At 39.3% G+C, this 23,902-nt stretch overlaps 1 protein-coding gene across 1 annotated transcript in view; it reads right to left on the reverse strand.

The window, feature by feature from the left end:
• Positions 1-23,886, reverse strand: part of PLXNC1 (plexin C1) — a 69,925-nt gene extending 46,039 nt beyond the window's left edge. Inside the window, exons 1-6 of the mRNA XM_018080143.2 lie at positions 23,161-23,886; positions 12,983-13,105; positions 11,516-11,650; positions 9,511-9,611; positions 4,224-4,338; positions 3,066-3,210 (exon numbers count right to left, since the gene is read on the reverse strand). Of these exons, the coding sequence (XP_017935632.2) occupies positions 3,066-3,210; positions 4,224-4,338; positions 9,511-9,611; positions 11,516-11,650; positions 12,983-13,105; positions 23,161-23,874 (1,333 nt within the window). The 5' untranslated portion in view covers positions 23,875-23,886. The remainder of the gene's footprint in view (positions 1-3,065; positions 3,211-4,223; positions 4,339-9,510; positions 9,612-11,515; positions 11,651-12,982; positions 13,106-23,160) is intronic.
• Between the last annotated feature and the right edge of the window lie 16 nt (positions 23,887-23,902).

The raw sequence follows: 23,902 nt of genomic DNA on the forward strand, positions 1-23,902 counted from the left end.
AGATCCCTAATTCAAGTCTTCTAACTCAACAAACTGTTTTACTGTGAAAGACCCCAACATATCATACTTCTGTCTCTATGTGTCTCAGAGACTTGGTTTCAAGAGTCTCCTTTTGTAATCTATGCAGTAGCAATTTTCATCCTATTTAAATCTTTTATGATTGCATGAGTCAATTTGCCATTACTTCAGCTAGCAATTACTATACCGACAATTCACTGGCAGCTGTGGTATGAAAGACTATCTTCTCTTACGAGCAGAATACCACATCGAAAAGTAGAGTTAGACATATACCACTTATGCCATGGTCTCTTTCATCTGTGGGCCTGCAGATGTGTACATCTGTGAAATGAATGACTGCCTGAGATCAAATGAAACCCATGTGTGCAGACTTTTCTGGCTTCTCTATGCTAGGAAGTAGTTAGCTTTTTAATCCAGAAAAGCTACACATATTTTAAGTATATCTACCTTGCAAAGGTAGACAAACCTTGCCTTTATCGCAGCCTGGCTTATTTAGATGAAAACCAGCTTTGGCTACATCTACAGTTGTTAAATGAGAAGTATCTCCCAGCTCCACATGTCAGCATGGCACTTGCTGCACTTGGGTGCTCACTGCAAAGGTCACCTGAACTGCTTGTTAGAAACAGCCCTTGGGGACCATTCATACTATTAAATACCTTACTAAATGGATAGCAAAGAGTCTGATTTTGATGGTATTTTAATGCTTAAAGATGTAGATAAGTAGACACAGACATTCTGAAATCCTTCATCAAACATTTGCATCTCCAGAAATCTACTTATCTGCAGAAATCTGACATGTTGGCACACAATTGCCTAAATCACTTGCCTACATCAATATATGAGAAAGGTCTCAAGCCAGGAGCTACAGAAAAATAGTATTTTGCTAGGAGGAGTAAGTAAAAATAAGGAATTTATCTCCTTCTGGCAAAGCTTGGCTTTTAAGTTTGTAAAAATATTTTAAAAACAACACCATCAAATATGGTTTCCTGATTCTGTCTGTGTTGAAATTAATGCAACCTCTTATTTTCTGTATGGTCTGGGCTGACCTTTTAAATGCACTAGACTGCACTGAGAAGCAGGTATTTTCAAAATGTTTTTTTCCAAGAAATTGCACCTAAAGGAGTTTTGCAAGTGCATTCTCTTGTGAGACTGAGGTTACCTTACAAGAGGTACCATAAATAGGAAACATAACTTCACACTTGCATTATCCACTAATACATCCCAGCTCATAGGAGCACATGAGTGATAGTAATACTGGCAGGCACAAGCTAACCTCACAGCCTTCTGGTTAACACTTGAAAAGGGCTCATTTTTGACACAAAGCAAAGGCAAGGCACGCTGGCTTCCATAACGCTGTACTCTGAGATCCTGCTAATGGAGTTAAGAGAAAGCCTTAGTCCAAAAAGACAAAGAACCAAAACAATATACCTCATAATTACAAGAAAACATAGCTTTTGCGACTGGGTCAATAAAGAACATTTTCTTCTTTTCTAATGCATCTTTCCCTCTCAAAAATCCACTAACAGTGTTTACAAAAGGCAGCTTACTTAATAGACTAGAATACCTATGGATATCACTCTAGCTGTCACCTCCTAGTGCCAGACAGTCTTTCCTCCTCAATTCCCAAATCAGTGTTGGATAGGAACTTGACACAACATTTCTATGATGCCAGAACAGCTTTTCCCATACAAAGGCCAAAGGCTCCTGAGATCCAAATATTCTAAGGAACCTCCTTCAGGGGCAAGGGTTTCCTGAGAGAGAGAGAGTTCTTTTGTAGCACTGAGCTCTTCAGAATAACAGATCCTTATAAGTCAGGGATAACATTTCATTTATCTTTTTTACACAAAGGTTTTATAAGAGAATCAGATTTATGAAGGGTATTCCATGTCTTTTGGGCTGTATTATTGAGGAAGAGATAGAGGCAGGCATTTATCTGAATTTTCTGATTCTTCTCCAAGTCACTTAAAAGCACATGGTATCCCTTCAGCTTGCTATCTGTCCCTCTCTCTTGCATTCTAATGTAAGCAACTTTAAGAAGTTATAAGGTCAATCCTTACTAAAAAGGCTTTGTGGTTCTATACAGATCCTTGAAGAAATGCAAGGGGAATGTTTCCCTACCTTCAGTCAAATATGACTCTAATGTGAAGGATTATCATCTGATCTTTAAGACCAAAGAACAGCTCAAAAGTCTAGACATTCAGCTAAAAAGTCTAGACATTCAGTTATTTACTATCTCATTCTAGAACTTGTAGCTGTTCATAAGATACACAAACCAGATCACAAGCATCACACATCCAATACAAATCACTCAGGCCTCTAATTCTGAGAACGACTGGTGAACAAAGTAGTACTGGAATCACTGCAATATGATTCAACCAACTATTCAGAAAGGTGAATGAAATCAAGTCAAAAAGATGTACCCACCAAATTGCCCCTGAACCATATATTTTTCTACTAATCCTTTACATAGAACAATCACTTTCTCACAGTGTCTAAGTTAGCTTGAAACAGTTAATTAAATCTTATGCTTATTTACTGTACAGACATTTGTAATTAAATTCTCTTTTTATTTACGCTAGTACAGTTTCTTGCCAAAAAAATATTCTGTTTACAGATGAGAGAAGAGTTAAAACAGGTTTATTTGTCAAGAGAGATCACTAGACCAACACTGCTTCCATTGCTCCAGCCAGTTTGATTGTCAGTTAAGTTTCCTTAGATAGTTATTAATGGCACAATGTAAAGAAATATACTAGTAATGCTAAAACACTGGATTACTATAGGATGAATGGAAGAAGCTGCTTCCAGACATAGGGTAATGTGTTATTACTCCTAGAAAGGATTCCATATTAACAAAACTTTAATCATCAAGAATAGTGTGAGTATACTCAGATCACTTGACAAAATGTGAATTATTTTTCTTCAATGACATTTAATAAAAAGCATTATGTACTCTCATACTCATTAGGCCTGTATGCAGTACTCCCCAGTAATAAGGGACAGTGAATAAGCACTAAATACATGTAATTGTATGTAATAGTAAAACATACCATTATCAGTTATCATCGGAGTGGTTAGATTGCAGAAGCAGGACGAATTTTTCAGCACTACATTTTCATAAAATATTTCAACAGATGTTACAATTTTTATCATACAGAAAGTAAGGATTTTGCTTACATTTGCAGTCACAACAACCTACAAAACAATAAAAACAAGAATACAACAGTTTTTTTGTAATACTTGCTAAGTCATCACCTTGTCTTTACAGAAGACGACAAACTATGAAATGTACAAAATGAAAATTTTTGTAGTGGAAGCAGAGAATTCACTAGGTAGGCTCTCAAAGGAGTGCAACTCTCCTAACTGAAGAAGCAATACAGAAAGAATTCTGAAAGGAACAGCATTGGTTACTCCCAGAAATTAAATGGATTTGTACAATATGTTAGGGGAGCAATCTGAAATAATTTTGAATTTTAAAACTAGAATTTTGCTATAACAGTGTTATATGCTGTTATATTCCTTTAAAAATATTTGAGTAAAAATACACTCAGATCCTCAGAGAGAGACATCGTTTGCATACATAACCAAAGCGCACTTAATTATGAAACAGAATTTGTATTGTAATGAATTATCCTTTGTTTTTGGTCGAGAGCACTTTACAAATATGATCACATTAGTGTATTCAATCAGGAAATCAGAAACAATAGCGTGCAGATTAAGTGGCTGGTCACAAGAGTTGATAATCAAATACTCAAGGCTGTGGGTGCTGTGAACAGATACAGAGTAAATACTAATATCGAGCACTTAAAGATGCATTTGTGTTAGCATATGTGTCCCAGTGAATGTTTTCTAACTTGTTACAAAGCTCAGAACTTACATAATGCACTTGATATATAGTTACTGGAATATTTAACATAGCTGATACAGTGATACAACAGAAACATTGCCTTCATCAGCATAGTGCATATTTGAATTTTTGACTCAACATCATGAAACGTAGCTTCAGGATACATCATAGGAGAGGAAGGGAATATTTATCTAATTGATACATTGAGCTTACTGAGATTTCCAAGACATTTGCCAATTGTTGAGGTAAGAAGCACTAATATATGGATCATGGCAACGAAAGAAGAGAAGCTCCAATAAGCAACAAAATCACACATTTTAAGTCACAATAAACAAACATACACAAAACTGGGTGTACATACCTGATTTTTGGCAGGGAAACTTAGCAGGATTTCCAGATCTTTACTGGGTGCATGTGAAATGTTATACCAACCATTTATGCTGTTTGAATGTGTACAATTTTCTTTTAATGTGCACCTAAAAGTATACATAAAATTATACTAGCCTCCTTATCATGGCTTTGACTTCAGACACTGTACTTCAATTTATTTAAAGTTATTGATGTTTTACAGAAATACTATTGATTTTTTTACAGGAATATGGTTACAACTGCAAAAAAGCTTCAGGAAAACAATCAGTAAAATCTTCTGCTTATCAAAATAAATTACAATGCATTGATATATGCTTGAGGGTCTTGATTAAATCCATGGGACTTAAGCAAGTATTATATGCTTGGCCAGTAACATCGGATTTGGTAGCCTGGGATGGAAATCATCACCCCCAACTTGATTTCTTCATTGTACAGCTCTAGATCCGATCCTGCTCTGCTGACACGCCCCACCCCACCCCCCTGCCGGTTCCCTCTACAGTCTGCGGGGAAAAATACATTCTTTTAGGGTGCAATTCACCTAACCTATTTTAGACATTCATACAAAGATGAAATGAACTACACTATAGAAGCTGCTCATTCTCTCCAGAGAGTATAAGAAGAGATGGGGACAAAGAGCCGATGTAGAGCTATGCTACAAATGTATATAGTTGATGAGATGCATCCTCCTTCCTAATTTTCTTTGTCATCCACTGATGTCAGTGCACTTGGTTAAAACCACCAGATTTGAAAAGGTAGTTCAAAATAGATTTCTCTGTCTTCAAGCATAAAATCCATTTGAGAAGTAGAATGGCACAAAGGAAACAAAAATGTTATAGACGCCAAATTGTAGGAAACAGAAAATACGCTACAAAAATTAAGGAAGAATGAGGAAACACTGAGATAAACAAGTACTACGAAGATTATATGTTACAACATGTTATAAGAAAAAAAGAACATAGGCATACAAATTAGATGCACAATCACTGAGTTTGAAAGGTGAATCCTTAAAATGTTGCCTGCTTTCAACAGTTAACAAACAATTCATATATTAACTCCAAGTAATTTCATATTGCTAGCAATTAAAGTAAGTGCTAACTGAATATATCTTCATGTTCTCATATTGAGTATTTATAAAGATAAAATATTTATAAATATTCAACCTCTATTGAATATTTATAAATAAATGTAACATTTAATATTGTTTTAATCCTACTTTTCTACCAAAACATAGATGATGTATAGCTTCAATCATATGATCAGTGACATGTGCCTTAATGAGCCATTCCTTTGCTATGAACTAGAAATGAGTATATAGTTGCAAAGCATGGTCATTTTTTATGAGAAGCTCACTGCACAAACGTATTTCACAAGCAATGTGTTCTTTCCCCAGAAGGAATAACACAAGAATGACTTTTAACAAAAATATCCACCATTTTCCAGAATGCCCAAAATAACCTCACAAACCATAGAAATCATAAAGTTGTCTTCTCTGTAGATCAAGTTGTTGGCAACTAGAATGCAGTTGAGCACAAGGTCACTTCCTTTGTGGTCTAACTCAGGAAACTGAGTTCCTGCTGCACAAGAACCTGGTAGGGCTTTGCATCTGAATATATTCAGATCGTAATGATAATGTAATAAATTAGGACTATATGCCTGACACTTCAAACTGTCTGAACTAGGACAAATTTCAGTTTCGTTTATATCTCTCTTCACCTTACCGAGATCACAAAAGTCCATTAGCACCACGGTTTAGCACCAGAGTTTCAGAACCACAGAGGATGAGATCTGTCATCAACAGACGTTCACAAACCAGATTCTCAGACATGTACAGGAAGGTAACTCGCACCAGCAATGGTGCACAGAAGAAAGACATTCCACAGTTTCTGACAGGCTGAGGATTATGAAGGTAAATTTGCAAGGCAACACATTCTGCAATACTTGGCACTAAATTAAGCGTATGCATTTCAGTGACACTAATATTAAAATATTTAAAAAGAAAACTGTCAAGCAGAATATTTACAACTGTCCTAGGACAAAGTTATTTGCTTTCTTAGACTGCCTGAGGAACAAGCAGTGAACTTGTTTCCCTCATCTGCAATGAAGAATCTGAGAGTTTAATAGCAAAACCAGTAATGCTACACAGGACCCAGGGTTGTGCTTGCTTTTATGTCACGAAAAAATGCATCTTTTGTTGCTCTAAAAGCTGACCTTTAACAGTCAAACAATGTGCTATGGAGAACAGTCATTTTCATAGGAAGCAGTGACATCTGATGCCCCTCAGAATAAATTCTCACAATTGCCCTGCACAGACCAAGAGTAACATGAATTCCATTCACCTAAAGAGGAAAATATTTTGTAATATCCCTATTTTTAGAAAATTGATATCGATTGCAAGCACATTGGAATGAATATAACAGATAAATATTATTTGTGAACCACATGGTTTGAAAAATTAACATACAGACTCAGAAAACTATTAAGTCTGGTTTTCTTGGAAAGGTGAAGTGGACCCTATACAAGTATGAAGATAAAAGGTATGAAACCCTTGGGTCAGATTTCAGACATGCATAGATACGTGTACAGAGGAAACAGAGTGAGGATTTTTTGAAAATATTTCACAGCAAGCTAGTTCTTTATACTACTAAAGATTCCTCCACACAACAGGAACGGAGTTCTTCTAATTCCATTATGATAAAACAATGTCTATGCATACTGGTTCATTCATATTTACTTAAGTCTCTGCTTCACTGATCTTGTATTAGCCGCAGATCCTACAATGTTTGCCCTCTCTACCTTGCTAAAGCATACTGATTTCCTCATGGAATGAGAACATGCTTTCAGAGAAAGTTTTGGCTTCCTTCTTTCTCCAAGGTACCAACACCTGAATGAAGCCTACATCCTACACACTGACCAATTCAAAAGTAAGTCTGGTCCTGTCAGATAACATATTGTGTCATTTCCATATGGAAAATACAAGTAAAACATCAGTGCCTTGTATTAGAATTGTATTTCAGCATCATTCAGGTAAATCTGATTCATCTATAGAAAACCTGTAAACATTAAAAGAAATCACACAATACTATGACGAATTGTTTTGAATGATCATAAGTGAAAAGGAGAATTTATATATTTGTTGCTATGGAAGAAAGAGTAGAAATAGGAACAGTAGAAATGTTTCGTTTAATTTTGTTTTCTCTTGCGATGGATGTGCAGATTTTTTAAAATACTGGATTCCAGTTCACACTGTCTTTAAGATGAGGTACTAGCATTGCTAGCAAGTTTTACTTAAAAATGGAGTGTGCATTTTATAGAAAGTTTATTTCCCTGTAAGCACAAAACATATCATTGATCTCAAAATTACTACGGAATATATCATTTTAGTGGGCATATATGGACTTTGACTAAAATACTGGCTAAAAACATGTCTTTTTCTCTAAAGCTTTGCTCAGAGCTCTCTCTTCCCAAACCAAATATTTCATGATGCAAAGTGTTTAACAGTAAAAAATTATGTGGGTGTTGAACAAGAGTCATCTTATAGTAATTAATTTTTTCACCAAAAGAGTAAATTATTTCTGTTTCAACTAGGTGGAAACTTTTGGTGATTCCCCTCAAAAGCAGGGGATTCCCTGACTAATAACTGTTACTCACAAACTCTTTATAAGGTAACTAAAAGCCTGAAAAGCTTAGCACCGTTACACACACAGTTTCTAACAAGGTAGCAAAAGAGAGTCTGAAGAAAATATATTACAGAATAAACACCTACTCTCTTCCAATAACTATCTTTGCAAACATACAGTAGCAGGTCTTCAGCAAAATCATGTTTACACTGAAACAAACCAAAATGGGTAGTATTAACATTCTAAAAGAAGGCTACTAGTGAAATTCGTCAAAAATCCATCTTATAGTCACTTTAGTTTAAGGTTTTAATCAGTGAACAAACTGGCATAAGAGAAAGCTTACACTGTCGACATTTGCTGATGATACAGAGTTGGGAACATTATCATGTAGAGGAAAATAAGAATATCACACAGGAAAACTTAGATAACCATCATGAGATGGCATTTCAAAGCATAAAGTACAAGAACATGTACCTAGAGCAGTAAAAATCTCACAATCCATGCGTTATAGACTGGAAACTCATCAGCTGGAAAGAAAACAAAGAAAGAGAAGGACCTGGGGGCACTATTTGATCATGGATGATTGTGGCCCATCAATGTGATGCTGTTATGAAAAAGACGTTTGTGATTGCAGAACACACTAAGATGCTTCCTGGACACCCTGATTAAACAACATTAAGCAAGGCACAGCTGAAATTTCTTCTGGAACAATGTGACAGTCCTGGCCATCCTTATTTTTAAAGGATGCATAAATTTCACAGAAGGGTTAATGGAGTTGAGGTAAGAAAGGAGTATCCTATGTGAGACGATCTCAGTGAAGTTTGCTGTTTTAGCACACCAAAATAAAAGCAAAGAGAGAGATTGCTTCCAAAAAAATATTGAAGAGGTAAGCATAAGGGAGGGGGGAAACCTATTTAGGCCAAGGTGATGTGAGCACCATAACAAGTAAGTATAACCTGTCCATAAGCACACACATGACGAAAATGAGCAGACATATTTTAACCAGAAGAAAAATGAGACTGTTAGGTAGCCACACAACCAGGACAGGGAGGACAAAAGGTCTATCTAAATTTATGATGGTCCTTGATAAGTTTTTTTAGTTTTACATGGTGTGGTTGCTTGCAAATGCCAAGACTGGGCCTGATGACCAAAGAATTTCTCCAGTCCAGGTCAGAGATAGCTTTCAAACCTGCTTCAAATGTATGAATGAAGTATTAGAAAGAAATTCTCCTTTGGCCTAAACCAAAGGCAGAGGTTTCAAAGCAAGGAACTATACTGAAGCACATCTGAGCACTCTTCTCATTCTCACATACAAGATGGTCCCAGCTATTAAGATGCTTCAAGTACAAGTATACAATTTCATTTCTCAATCAATCTGGAAAGCAAAAATATCTGTTGTAAAAGCAAAATAATTTAATATTCTTAGCCCAACATATATTTTATGGGTAGATCTCAAAAATCTGAGGGTTACATAGTCTTTAAAAGGTGCAGAGTTCCCTTTCACATGACAAGAAAGTGTCTCACATTTATGGCTATGACTGATTCCATAAAAATTCAGTAGATAAAATCATGATGCTGAATAGCCCCAAGCCAGCCCAAATGTACATTGATTAATAATGCTCTAATATAATAAATATGACAGTCTAAAATAATAAAAAATACCTTTGATTCAAAGAACACCACCCACAGTAGGGATCCTTTGCAGATAAGCATTCTTGCTCAGAAGCGTATCTACCGCAATTCGCTACTGGTATTCTTCTCACCTGAAACCAAAGAATGCAGTAATACACTGAATTAAAATAGCCTCCATAAACAGGGAAGTTAACCGTTACCATTAAAAATCTGACAGCAACCAAGCACAATTCCTTTGGGGAAGTCTCCTTATGGATTCCCCTCTGCCAGAAGACCTTTGGATAGAAATAGGCAGCCTATTTTGCACACGCTGTATTTTGCCATCAGATAATGAAACACCTCTGATAACAACAATTTGGTTCTACTACTCAAAGGCCAGCATGGGCAGATTAATGCAAGAAAGACTGATTAGCATAGTGAATTATAGATAATAATAGAAAGGAGGTATATTTTACAAATAATGCTCTGCTTAGCAGAACACCATTTTCCTCTCCTCAGAACTGAGATATTTAAATGATTGATGAAGGTGCATCCAAAAATGCATGCGCATAACAAAATGCATCTGTGTTTGCATCACCATGTCAGGTTGCTGCATGTGCACACTAGAACAAACGCATGCAACTGCTTAGCATGCATGAAAATGCCATTTCAATAAGTAAATGTAGATAATTGTGGCTATATTGTATGTATCTATACTTGTACATTCAGCTTGAATATCCTAGCCAGCCATTTTCAGAAAAGGAAAGGAAAAAGAAAAAGAGAAAGCTGATTACAAATACTGAATACAGATACAAGTAACACTATTAATAACAATGTGAATTAATGATCTTAGTAAGAAAAACTAATTCAAACCTTTTTTTTTTTTCAAATTTGCAAGAATTAAAAGTTCCTATATTTTGTGAACAGAAACAAGGATATATGGCTTTCTGCCATCCATATATTGTAAAATGCAATTTATCTGAAGGTGCGTGAGATAATCAGTTCAGAAACTAGTCAAAATCCTAGACTACTAGCAAGTTAAAAAAGACAGTGTAGAAGCCTTAGTTCAGTTCCAAGAGATGATCAGAGAGGCATATTTATTTCTAAAAGCTGTTGTTTCTCTGTAACAACTGCTCTTTTACCAAACCTAAAGAAAATTCAAGTCTTAATTTGAAAATATACACATACTTTTGACTGAAATTTTGATTTTTTTTGCATTTGTGATAGATGATTTGTATCAGTCAGGGGTTCTCCTACAATTTACCCCCACTCTGAGACAGCAGGCCAAAATGCTATGCTCACTGCTGGAAAAGTCATTTTATTGTAAATGAAGGTAATTAAGTGCTGTGTGAAATCCTGTCCAGCTAAGATGGACAGCCAGCCCTTGTGTTTTCAATGCCATCTTCCCCATTGCTGGTGAGACAAAGGGATTTTCTGAGTTGCTGCTTAGTAGCCCTGCTGCAGGATGTGCTGGAACAACTGCACCGGCTCCTGGGAGCCACTCACTGCTTGACATGCAGCTCCAACACGTTTGCTCACGTGCAGCAGCTCTCAGTGACTGCTGATCTCCTGGCCTCTCTATGCATACACATTACTCACTTTTCATTGTGCTTTTGTTTTGTTCTGTTCTTATAAAGTCTATGTGTAACTGAAGACAATGGGGACTTTATCACAGATTTCAGCTTTATCACTGATTTCATAACAACTAAGACTTCAAAGCCATCTCTCAAATTAAGATCTAGCTCCAAGCTGATTCTGCATGATGCCTCCAGGAAAAACAAAACCAAATACTCTCTTGACAGAATGGCATAAAATAAGGATAGGATTAAAGGTGTTGCTGGATCATAGCAACACTGGGCAGCACCGTGACAGCAGAAACTCTTCTGAGTTCTGCAGAAGTGATGCTCAAATTTAGACAACATGACCAGACACTAGAAGTAAAGTGGGATATTAAAGGTCTAACTCTGACCCAAACTCATACTTCCCTTTACAGTGGTAAAAATCCTTAAAGCAGTAGTTTACACAAACTTATTATTTTATTAAATATTGTACTTACTTTATTGGCAGAGGACAGATAGATGTAGTTATTATTCACCGGATCAAGTCGAAGTTTATGGAAAATGGAGGTTTCTTCCTCAATTTCATATAAAACCTCTGGGCAATTAGATTCCATATCCTCATTAAGAATAGCCTAAAACACAGAATTAAATTATTCACAAGATCTTTTACTGATCGGTCAATGTTTTAAACACAAGCCTAATTTCAGCTACATCAAAGATTCTAAGATGAATTACTGTGCCCTCATTCAATTCACCTACTGCACTGGTTCTCACACTGGAGAAAGATGAAAAAAAACAGAACAGAAGTTCCAGAAAATCCATGCCAGACACATTTTGCTCTGAATCTGGCACTGCTTTAGTGCATGAAACATGCCCTCCACCAAGCATGTTCCTTATTGATGCAGAAACTGAATGCTGGAGAGATGCCTATACCCCAAAGTTATGTACTCTTATGAATGGAGAAGAAAGCATTGGCCTTCAGAAAACAAATTAACATCCAGACACTCGCAACGCAAAAAGGAACTTATACAAGTTTCTTTGTGGCTTCTGTAAACACACATCTGTGATAGTATTTCTTTTTCTTACCTCGCCCAGCTCTACCATTTTGCATCACTCTTTGCACAGAATTCGAGGGAACCAGAGACCACAGAAACTTAATTTTGCAAGTTAATAAGCACACCCACATTGCTTTTTCATGACTAAAAAAGGGAGATGTGTTCATGGTCTCCATTGTGTTAAGGAGAGAGAGAACACTTCAATTTCATTTTTCACTATCAAAAGCACAATGAAATCAAATGGGCAAAAACTTTTTCAAGGTCTCTACTATATTCCTCTCCAAATGTCTGCTTAATAAAGACAAAGAATGAGAGTCATCCTTTGCAGTGTAGACAGGAAATCCACATTCTTGCAAAACCCAGAAAAAAATTTAAGCATAAAAGACATTTGACTGGATGGTTGAAATGTTTGATAATGAGATAAGATGACTTTCATTTCCAGGTGATTGATGTAAGTTAGTGTAGGTCAACTACTGAGAAGCTAAGGCAAAATGAATCTTGATATTTCTCTCTAACAGACAGCTATTCACATCAAACAGATAGGCTAACAAACAAATATGCTTCCAAAATCCAACAATATTTAATATTTCAACTGAAAAATCAAAGCAAGGAACGGAAAAAAAAAAGACAAAATAACTGAGAACTCTGCAGTCTATAAATTAATACTGTGGGCATTAGCAGTCTCATGAAATGTTTCCTTGAATTTTAGGCAGGATACATAATTGCTTTTCAAAGTTATCTTGCTCTCCAAGTGACAATACAACAGTTATTCCACAAACAAACAGAAAAGAAATAGAGACTCAGGGGATCATATCTGTTTATAATACAGTGCCTAAACAAGGAACCATTTACCCACCTGAACACAGCAGCAGTTGGTGGAAAAGGGCAGAACTGCCACACTCAGCTTACCTTCAGTAACTGTCCATCATCTGTTCCCAAAAAGAGAACTATTCGATTCAAAACAACTGTGCCATAAACAGCCACTAATCCAGAGTGAATCAAGGTAGGTAATTTCTTGATTGATCGTGCCTCCTGAAAATCAGATACAAGAAAAATGTATCACAAAATCATTCACCTACACTCCAAAACTTTAAGAAAAAGAAGAATCCCTAGAAAGATTTTCAGAGAGTCCAACTTAAGACAATACTTTGGGTAACATTCTCATTCTGACACAATTTCAGAGCAACATATCATTGGAAATGGCACATGAAACTTGTTTTTTATACATGGCAACTAGTCACATCTGTGACAAAGATTACATCTACTGAAGCTAAATCACTGACTTCAGTGGGATGCAGACTTGGCCCAGCAGCAGTAAGTTACTTTGCAATAGAATCTCTCTTTTTTGGGACATAATATCCTGGGCTTATTCTGAATTGCCAGTTCTTCTCAATGAAGCCTTCCTTTGTAATCACCTGACTGCACCTACCATGAAGGTTACAGATACACTCCACAGCCACTTTTATAGGCATGCACATATTCTGCAGAAAGGAGACACTTCAAATAGACTGTGTGTCTGTGCATGTCTGTGTGTGTCAAAAGACATGAAGTTGCGTCCTCCTTTACACTAAAGTAAGTTGAGACTTGAGTATTGCATAAATATAAAAATAATATAAAGCAGTATAAAGTTCACACCAGGGAGAACGTAATGTAGCTGCGTGAACCTTAAAATCAACATGTTACCCTCAATTCTCCATCCAAGCTGGAGGAAGTTAAGTGGCAAACGCGTAAGCAGCTCATGAAAGAAAACATCATGCAGGAAATCCCTGTATCTTATGGAAGGGAAAACCAAACCAAATAACCCCAACTGCAGATGATTGAGGAAGGAAATTTACATGTTGTACTCCCTAGAAGCCCAGGAATCTCCCTAGCAAGTAGTAACTCAGTTTTAAAGTCCTCTAATTCCTTTTAGTCGATCTCTGTGGCAGATACTGCCAAGGGTGTGATCCCACCTGCTCTCCAAATGGGCCCAACCCAAGCTTTACCTCCCCATCCCCTCTATAACATTGTCCAGTGAGCTTTGTTAAGGAAATTACGTGCCTAGAGAATGGACTGTATATCCACCTACCTACCCATTTAAATCTTCATATGAGTCATTCTCCTCATCACATGAACATGTGGCTGCACAGACACCAGTGCTGCCACAAAGAGTGGCATGCATGGAGAGGGGACAAGGGGTAGGGGACAAGAGCTCAGGTAGGACCGGGTCCTTGGGAACAAGCTGTACATCACCTTACAAAGCCCACAATTTCAGCCTCAAGGACAGATTCCTAAACCTACAAAAACCCACTGAGTGCAAGAATCACTTTAATGCACCAAATAAAGTGCGAGAATGGACCATCAAAACTGACATTTAGAAGAAAGGTGAAGGCATTTCTCAAAATTATGAAGTGAACCCCAACACTAACAGCTGAATTCAAATCTCTTGCATGCTAGGACGTTGGCTTAATCCCAAAAAGTCTTTCCACCAGTTTTTCAAAACTGCAATACTAAGTCAATTAAGATGTTCTTGAGACATCTGAATTATTTTAATTAGCTTGAAAGAGAAGTCACTTGGAGAAAAAAAAGACTTGATTAACTTTCACATACTTGATACACTTTCATAACCCTAACCCTAACACTAACAAACCCTAAACTTAATCCTAACTCTAACCCGGAATCAAAAGGTGTGGAGACAGCAATGTTAGGGCCCTGCCACGATCCTCTTGGAATGCATTTTCCAGCCCTGGGGGCTCTGGGCTCTTTCACTGTCTCAACCTTAACCCTAACCCTAGTAATATACTATTTCTTTTTCATGCAGCAATAAGAAGACAGAGAAACTGTCATACACTGGCACAGAACTTCAGTAAAACCCACTTGGGCATGAGAATCCAGTACCATGGAGGTCTGTGTTAGATATGGGGGGTGGGGCAGGGTGTGATTGCAAGCATTTCAAGGTGGAAAAAGCTAATTCACTCCTTTAATAGATCAGAAGGTAACAAAACTCCAGGACTGGTGCACACAATGAGTCTTCACTCAGGCTAAGGAGTGAGGAAGTGCAGCTTCCAGGCTTTCATTTCCACCAAAATTAGGAATTTTTTTTTCTGCAGTGCACCATGTAGTAGTGCAAGGAAGACAAACTACCCTAGGTTTCTTGCACACTCTGTACAACAAGATCACAGAAAAGAGGAGTACTCACCCAGTTTCTGAAAAGCTTTGCTGTCAGATTTTATTTTGACCCACATACTAGTAAAATAACCAGTGTCATATCAGTGCATTCTCCTCATCTGACTGAAGAACCAATACTGACAAGTGTGGAAGTCTCCTCCCCTCTCTATGTCTGCTAGAGGAAGGGTCAACGTGACATTGAGCTAATATGGATAAGAAGAGGGGGAATTCAGACGGTGGGCAGTCACAACAAAAATTGCCTTCTCTCTTTCGCAACCTATTTCTCCAGTTTGCCTGTTCCCTCCAGGGTGCAGCTGCTGATTTCACCATTCTGTCACCCCTTTTCCACGTGCATTTATTGTTTTAACAAGCCTTTTTACCTCTTCCACTGTGACTAATGGGGTTACAGCACTGTAGGGTCTTCCCAAGCTGTTTCTTTCACAGCTAAATCCATTCTTAAAAATGCATTTACAGTCTAAACTTCCTTTATACTTGAAGAGTCACTCATCTCCATGGTCATCTGTTTTTATATCCTGTAACATTTTCAGGTTCCTACAAAACCGAGAAAATCAAAAGAAAAGACAATACTGCCCTATAAGACCCATTTTTTTTAATTGTTCAGTCACATCCTCTGTTCTATTCTACAGTCCCCCAAAATATTCACATGCACAGGTAAGCCTAGAGATCTCATGAATTAACTTACATATTGCTTTTAAGTTCATCTCACCATGCTGTTTGGTTATTGGCATGGAAGGTATTTATACTCATTTTCTATTTTGCATTTAATTTTCAGATTTATCTCCGTATGATTTCAGCTGCAGCAACCATATTCACATTTCTACTTGCTGTCTTGATTTCCTCCTGATTATTTTACATTGTGTGCCTCAGAGGAAAGGGCAGCATTTTTAGCTCATGCAGCACTCATCATACTGCAGCTGTCCAAAAAGTAAAAATAAAGGGTTTGAGTATCAGAGTAAAAGAACAGATGCAGCTATACAAAAGGACATGAGGCTTGTAAGTAGCATATAGCAATAGTCAACACTGGAACAATACAAAAGATGTTTTTCCTGGGGGGGTAAAAACTTCTGGAGCATCATCCTTCTTAACTTTACCATCCTTTAACCACCTGCATCAATTTTTACTACATCACAGGATAAAAAACTTAAATATTGGTGCATGCAATAAGCATGCAGGTTTATTCAGGTAAAGAAGTGGAGATTAACTGTTCCAAAATTTTATTTCCAGGAGGTTTTCTAATTTGTGCACTGCATAGCAGTGTTAGGTGGACAAACCTGCCCAAGCAAGCAGACTGCAAAAAATCAAGGATGACCAGGAAATCAGTCTTCAGAGAGGCTTTGCAGAGGCAAGATCCTGAGGCTCATGATGCAAGGCAGGAGGGACAGTCAGAGGCTATGCTTGAGCAAGATGCTGATGGAGATTCCTGAGATGGGAAAGCTAGAAATCTGTGGCTTCTCACAGCAGCAGAAAGGGTCCTTTTCTGCCCTCAGATCTAAGTTCACAGAATTGGTAAAGTGTCATAATAACCAATGAGGGAGAACAAGCTCTGTTAAGGAAGGCTTTGAAACCAACTAAGCTTGAGCAGAGCATTAGCAGAGAGCAAGAGAACAGGGTGGGTGAATGCAGTTGGAGATTCCCTCCTGTGAGGGATGAAGGAACACACTTGCTAAGCAGTCAGTTACAACAGGTTTCTTTTTTTTTTTAGGGCAACCTACCCATCACATTGCAGAGAGACTGCCAGTAATTTTCCATTCCTTGGAACATTACCCATTTTGGGACATCCATGTGGACACCAAAGACACTGGCTAGTGCAGATGAGGACTACAAAGCTCCGTGGGTAAAGTGAATGAGATGGGATCCCAGGCTTTGTTAACCCTATGAGGTCAGTGAAGAGTGATGCTCTTCTGGATTTGCTACTCACAAACAAGGAAGAACTGACTGGAAATGTGATAATCAATGGCAGCCTTCACTGTAGTAACTATGAAACAGCTTGGTTCATGATCCTAAGAACTTGAGGAAAGAACAACAGAGTACAGAGCTGGACACCAGGCTTCAGATTGTTCAGGGAAATGGTCTGTGGGATCCTCTGAGAGGCAGCTTTGAAGGGAAACGGAGCTCAGGAAAGCTAGCAGGTCTTTCAGGACAATCTCCTCCAAGCACAAAACTCAGGAAAACAGGCAGACATATTAGATGGCCTCTAGCTAAGCAGGGAAATCATGATTGAACTACACTGCAGAACAGGATAAAGGAGGTGGAAGCAGGAACAAGTGACTAAGGAGGAACTGTCTGAACACACAGGTGCTGGGAAAATCCAAGCTCGCCTGATTTTGAAACTGGCAAGGTGTGTTATGGGCAACAAGAAAAACTTCCACCACCACATGAGCAATAAAGGAATAAACAACGAAAATGCACACCAGCTGCTGAATAGGTGAGGAGATTTACTGACAGTGGACGCAGACATGGTGCTGGACTTCACCAGCAATATCTTGCACTCCTTTGTACATACAGAGTTCAAGGAGGAAAGAAACTAGAAGTACTGAAAGAAGATTAAGCCATGGATCTCTCAAGAAATCTCAGCTTTTAGAAGTTTTAGGGAAGACAGATGGGATCTGTAGGAAGATGCTGAGAGACTGTCTGATGAGGCTGAAAGGCTATTCTCTCATATTTCAAAAGTTGTGGAGATCAGGGGAAGTCTCCAACTGAATACATTTAAATACTCTACCCATCTTCAAAAAAGGCAAGAATTACCTAGGGAACTTCACATGATCACTCTCACTTTTTCCCTGGGAAAATCATGGACAAAATCCTATTTGAAACCACTTCTGGACACAAGAAGATGAACAAAGTGACTGGGAAAAGCCAGCATAAATTCACCAAGGATAAATCATGCCTGACCAACCTGAAGCATTTAGAAGACTTGTAGATGTGGTGCTTAGGAACATGGTTTAGTGGTGAACTTGGCAGTGCTGAGTTAATGGTTGGACTCAATGACCTTAAAGGTCTTCTCCAAAACTGGGCTGGTTCAGCCTACAGAAGAGACAATTTCAGAGGGACCAAGGAAACACAGCCAGGCTTTCGATCGAGGTGTATGTAAGATAACAAGAGACAATGACACAGACTGAAACAGCAGAGGTTTCTAGTGGACAGGAGATTAAAAAACAACACCATGAGGACAATCAAGCAGAACAGGTTGTCCAGAGAGGTTGTGCAGTCTCTATCCCTGGAGTCTGAGAGCTGACGAGTCTCCCACGGCTTACTTCCCATACTTAACAAGGATGAACTGAAAACTCATTGAAACCAGACAGAAATACTCACTTCAGAAACGTTAACTCTAGAAATCCATCAAACATCAGATGCAATACTAGCAGTCTGTAATACACAGGAGACTGACTTTACTACTAGAAAATTAATTATAGGATCAATTTTGATACAAAATTATATTTAGAAGTTTGTAATTCTTTCCTTAAATAAAAGACCATGAATCACTTTGGGATGAATTACCACACAAATTCACTTGTCATTCTTGCAAATTAATGGCCGTGATTAAACTGACATGACTGTTGACTTCAGAATCTCATTTCAGTAGACCTTTTACCAGCTAAGATTTGTCCTAGGATTTCAAACCACGCTTGTTAAATTAAGGGGAATATACCAACCTTTATATTTATCAACCACTGAAAAATGAAAAAGTTCAAACAGATTGTTACATATGTTCACTTGCATTAAATAGCAGATGAAAACCCAAGCAAAATAGCTTATCATTTATAACTGTCACAACTACTTGGCCTTTGCACATCATAAAATAAACATCTTAATATAAACTACGGCAACTTCTCTCTGCCTTACAGGTATATGCCTAACACCTTTTTTGATTTTTTTCCCTCAAAAATTGTAGAATCCTTTTCTTCCCATGCAAGTTCTTTAACGGTAAAACCAATTTTCAGATTTGTCACTGCCATTGTGGTAACACTCCACATCTCTCCTGTTGATGTTCTCCAATTTGAGAGCCTCTCCTACTCATCTACTTGGCTGTGATCTACAAGATCCTAGGATCTCTGTGAGAGATCTGAAATCCTAGTAGTTCCTGTTCAGCTACAGAACAAGAGAAGAAAAGCCTTTCTTAAAGTTCTACTTGCTGCTACTGCAGCAAATTTGTGACAAATTCTAGCATTCTTCCTCTGTTTGTTAGTACTCAGTCAGGTTTTGGAAAAGAAATGCAGAACGAGATTTGGCAAATTTACGTTTATTAACTAAGGAAATTGTGAAGAAGTGCACTTATGTACATGCAGGTTATGCCAGAGAGTCCGTGAACACATACACCCTGACAGTGCACATAAGTAGATATATTCAAAACTAAGGGACGTGTGGATCAAAGAAAAAAGGCTGAATATAAAACTGCAAAACGCTTTCAGAGTAGTTTCATCTAAAATACCACTTGCCTCTTGCTAGTTAGGGATGATGTCTCTGGGAATCCAGTACTGCATATGTCCAGAATGAAGACATCCAACTAGGACAAACTGCTTTGTGCACGCTACTGCACAAAACAAAAATGGGATTAGCTAGTTCTCATAAGCAGCAATTACACAGAATTTGTAGCAATCACATACTTCTCAATAAAGTTGCTAAGCAAGGATCTTAAAAATCACTAATTTTAAATGACAGACTCTAATCCAGCATTAAAACTTAATGCAAAAATGAACTTTGGCCTAAGAGGCAATGAAAGGCTAAAGAGATTACACACCTACAATGAGTTCCTACAGGATGCAGAGCAATTTGGTTCCAGCCCAGTGAAGTACTCCAGTTCACACTTAACTTTAAATGCATGGGTATGAAGATGATGGAACTATTTATACACCTAATGTTAAATATGTCCTTAAGTGCTTCACTGGGTTAGGGCCAGAAAGCTCAGTACCTTACAGGAATGATTTCAGAGTAGAATATGCAGCAGTAGCATAGCAGGGGAATTTAGGACCACAAATACCCCAGGGCTAAGTCCCTCTTGCAGTGTCCTATTGAGAAACACAGTGTCAACACAGTGCAAATACATGCAGCTGTGTGAGTGTAGACGGGTAAGAGGATGTCTTGCCTAAAGGTAATCAGAATAATTACAGAAATCTGAAGAGTGACAAGATCAGAAGGAAAACAACTGCCACTACTCCCTAATGAATATGTTAACTATATACGGTATTCCTGCAGTGAAAAAAAATCCCTGTATTTTCAATTCCTACATAAACTGACAGTCTGTGTCTGGGATCTGTGTATCCCATCACATCATACCTGAGCTCCAGCATTCAAGTGTTGCCAGCAAAGAAGACTAAGACCTGCAGCATCTGCAATGCAAAAGCCAGACTAATATTCAGCATGGTCCACTCACCACAAGCACCACACAGGTCTTGCACTCCAAGCACTTATAAAGCTGCAACACACTCTTTCGCCCAGGACCAACACTGTCTTTAAAGGACTGGACTCTAAAGCACGTGTTAAGTACAGTTGCTTGCTGCCATTCCTACACACGGTAGTACAATGTACTCATGACAGTCCTGTGCCATGAGGCACTCCTTTCTGCTAGCTGTTGCACACACCTCAACAAGCTGCACACTGACAGATGTGCCACACTCCATCTTCCTGTCAGCTCTGAAGCCCGTGTGCTTCTGAGTCCAAGAAGAGCATATTCCATGTTTGCAGAGACTCCTATAATTGGTGAGAGACAGTGGAAGGATCTGGTCTAAAACAACCCAGAAGCAGCAGCATATGGGCCTGTCATCTCCAAACTTACTCTGCAATAGCCTAGCCTAACCTTCTGTAGTATAAAAATATATTAAAGCTGAACTACATGCATTTATTTCTATGTTTATACACCATAAGCACATATAATTAGCTTACAAAGGAAACTAATTAGCCATTTAATGTTACAGGTCATATTACTTCAGAGGATCCAGATGTCCTGCTACCTCACAAAATATTAAAATACCACTTTTCTTTCAGTGGTATACTGTATTTATTTTGCCAAAATATCATGATTAATAACATCATCATAGTTAGGGACGTCAGGTTAAGTAACCTATCCTTTAATGACTGATAAACCTGGGATACTTCAGCACTGTACCACATATAATCTAAATTCCCAGGGGGGTGAGCCTTTTAGGACACGAAAGTAACTCTGGAGTCACGGGGGTCTGATCTGAATCAGACCAATCCTGAAACAAGTGGATCATTGATTTTTCATATTCAAACCCTGAGAGGCAAAGGGGACAGGGACTTCCCCTGTGCGCAGAAATACGTGCCTCACCTTACCCACATTATGTTACTCTATGAACTCCATAAGACTCTTCTGAAATTTCTTGCATGGAGCTTTGTAAAGCATTTATAAAGGATCTAATGCCCAGGGACATTTCTTTTTCTGTTTTGTTTTGCAGGCTCAGAAAGCACCTCGCAAACAAACTTCACGAGTGATTAGGAACAAACAATACAAACTATAATTCCAACAAGCACATAGGTATTTTGGGATCAGGATGAGACTTAAAATTCATTCGGGAAATTTGCCTTGTGAGAGCACAGACACGGTGCAGTGAGCTATAAGCTAGCACTGGAAAGCAAAGGATTGGCTCCGGCTCCCTAGTCAGTTTCACTATTTACTTCAGCACAGTTGTCTCACCCACGTAAGGGGTTCTCATTCACAACTATGTCCTCTAACACTGGCAATAGTCTCGCAACTCAATAGGGTGATGAGCAGACCGAATCACACGTGCCCTCTGGTAATTTGGAAACATCTCAGCACTACAATCCGCTATGAGTTAGATTTGGGAAGCCAAGGAGTGACAGTAAACCTACTGCACTTCTTTCAAGGACTTTCCAACAAACTCCCATCCTAACACAGCAACGATTCAGGGGTTAAGCTGCAAAGTCCCTGGATGGTGGGGGAACTGCAAAAGGCTTTGGGCTTGCTTTATGAAGACTTGCTTGATCCCTTACAGTTCTTCTTGATACTTTTCAGTGTTCCTTTTGCCACAGGTCTGAAAAGACTTCTGAGTGTAACTTAAGAGCATGGACAGGCCTTGCAAAAGCACCTTCTTCACCTGAATTACATTTTTACCTTCTTGAATTTAATTTTTAGTTAACTTCTTTAGTACCGAGACCACCACAAAGCCAGTACCCTTGCCCATCCCACCCTCCCTGTGCCCAGCTCACCCTCAAAAGGAGGAAGGAGTTGAAGAGAGAGTGTTACTGAAATAGCTGACCAGGGGATCTCCGTAGGATACCACTGCCTGTGAAAATGTAACCACTGCAACAACAAGGAGGTATCGCCTATGCTGTCTGCTGCACATAAGGGTTTGGGGGGTTGTCTGTGAGCCCTCCCAGGTAAGGCCAATCCTGGGAGGCACGGGAAACACCTACCACTGAACAAGCAACCACAGACAACTAGTGAGCAATAGGGATAACAATGCATACAACCCAGTGCACAGGAGTCAATTTGATGGGCCTTTTTTCATTTTTGATGCAGCTGCAAGAACATGAGATATGAATGCACAGAACAAGGCTGTACGGAAAATAAAATGAAGTACGACTAATTCTAGGCAGGAAAGTGCATACTAAGCAACGAGCCTAAGACCCCAGCCTGACTCAGGATGCCCTCAGGTGCTCCCTCAGGCACATCTTTTCCAACAGATAGGTGGGAAGAACACTTCGGGATCTGGTAAGGAAACAGCTTTTTAGTAACGGGAAGAGCTGGAGAAATCACTAGGGCTGACAGAGCCAGGGCTGATGTGCAAAGCCTAATGCAGCTCTGAAGTTCCCCACAAACTTCATGTGCCTTCAGGTCAGGGACACCCCACGAGCCACACACAGGGACACCAGCCACAACAACAACAGTGTCAACAAGGGCGTGCAGGACGAAAGCTTAGCAAAACGATGTCCAGACTTACACAGCTCTTCCCATTCATATTGAAGTGTGTGGATGCACAGGCTTGCTCCTTCATCTCCTCCATCTCAAAGATGCAGACAGCGGTGGTGTTCCAGGCCTTGGCATTGTGGCTGTGGCGGAAAACACCCACCCACCAGCCCCGCTCACCCTGGCGTACGAGGCTGGAGGAAACAATGAGGCTCCTGCAGCCGCAGTCCAAATAGACGTGCCCTTGCAAAGTAAGGCCACCTTCTGAGGGGCGCAGCTGGCGCAGGACAGCCATGCTGGGTGGTTCCGTGTCATTGCCCGACCTGGCCTTCAACGTGTAGTAGGGAAAGAAGAGGTGATCCCCCCACTGGAGCGCGTCAACGAAGTGTAAAGGCTCCTCCCTGCGCTTGATGATGCCCAGCTCCTCCTTGGACTTCAGGTTGACCATGCTGCGCACCGTGATGACAGTCTCCTTGTCCGACTTGGAGGGCTCGCAGCGCAGGTGGTTCGTGTCAGCGCTAGTTGAGTAGGTGGCCGCCACAGCCAGGTACCAAGCGCCGGCCTGCTGGAAGACGACGCCGGCGGTGGAGCCATCGGGCAGGCAACTGACCACCTCTCTCTCGTTCAAGCGCTGGCGATAGGACGGCTGTTCCCACACCTGGCAGGCACCGTCCTCCTGGGTCCAGCCGGTCAGCAGGACGCCCACCCCGCCGGCCTCCTCGTAGTACAGCAGCAGGTTGCTGCGCATGCCGGGGGGCTCCCCGCAGCTCTGCCCC

This window comes from Manacus vitellinus, unplaced genomic scaffold (assembly GCF_001715985.3).
Source record: "Manacus vitellinus isolate BGI_N305 unplaced genomic scaffold, ASM171598v3 scaffold_5_pilon, whole genome shotgun sequence".
NCBI lineage: Eukaryota > Metazoa > Chordata > Aves > Passeriformes > Pipridae > Manacus > Manacus vitellinus.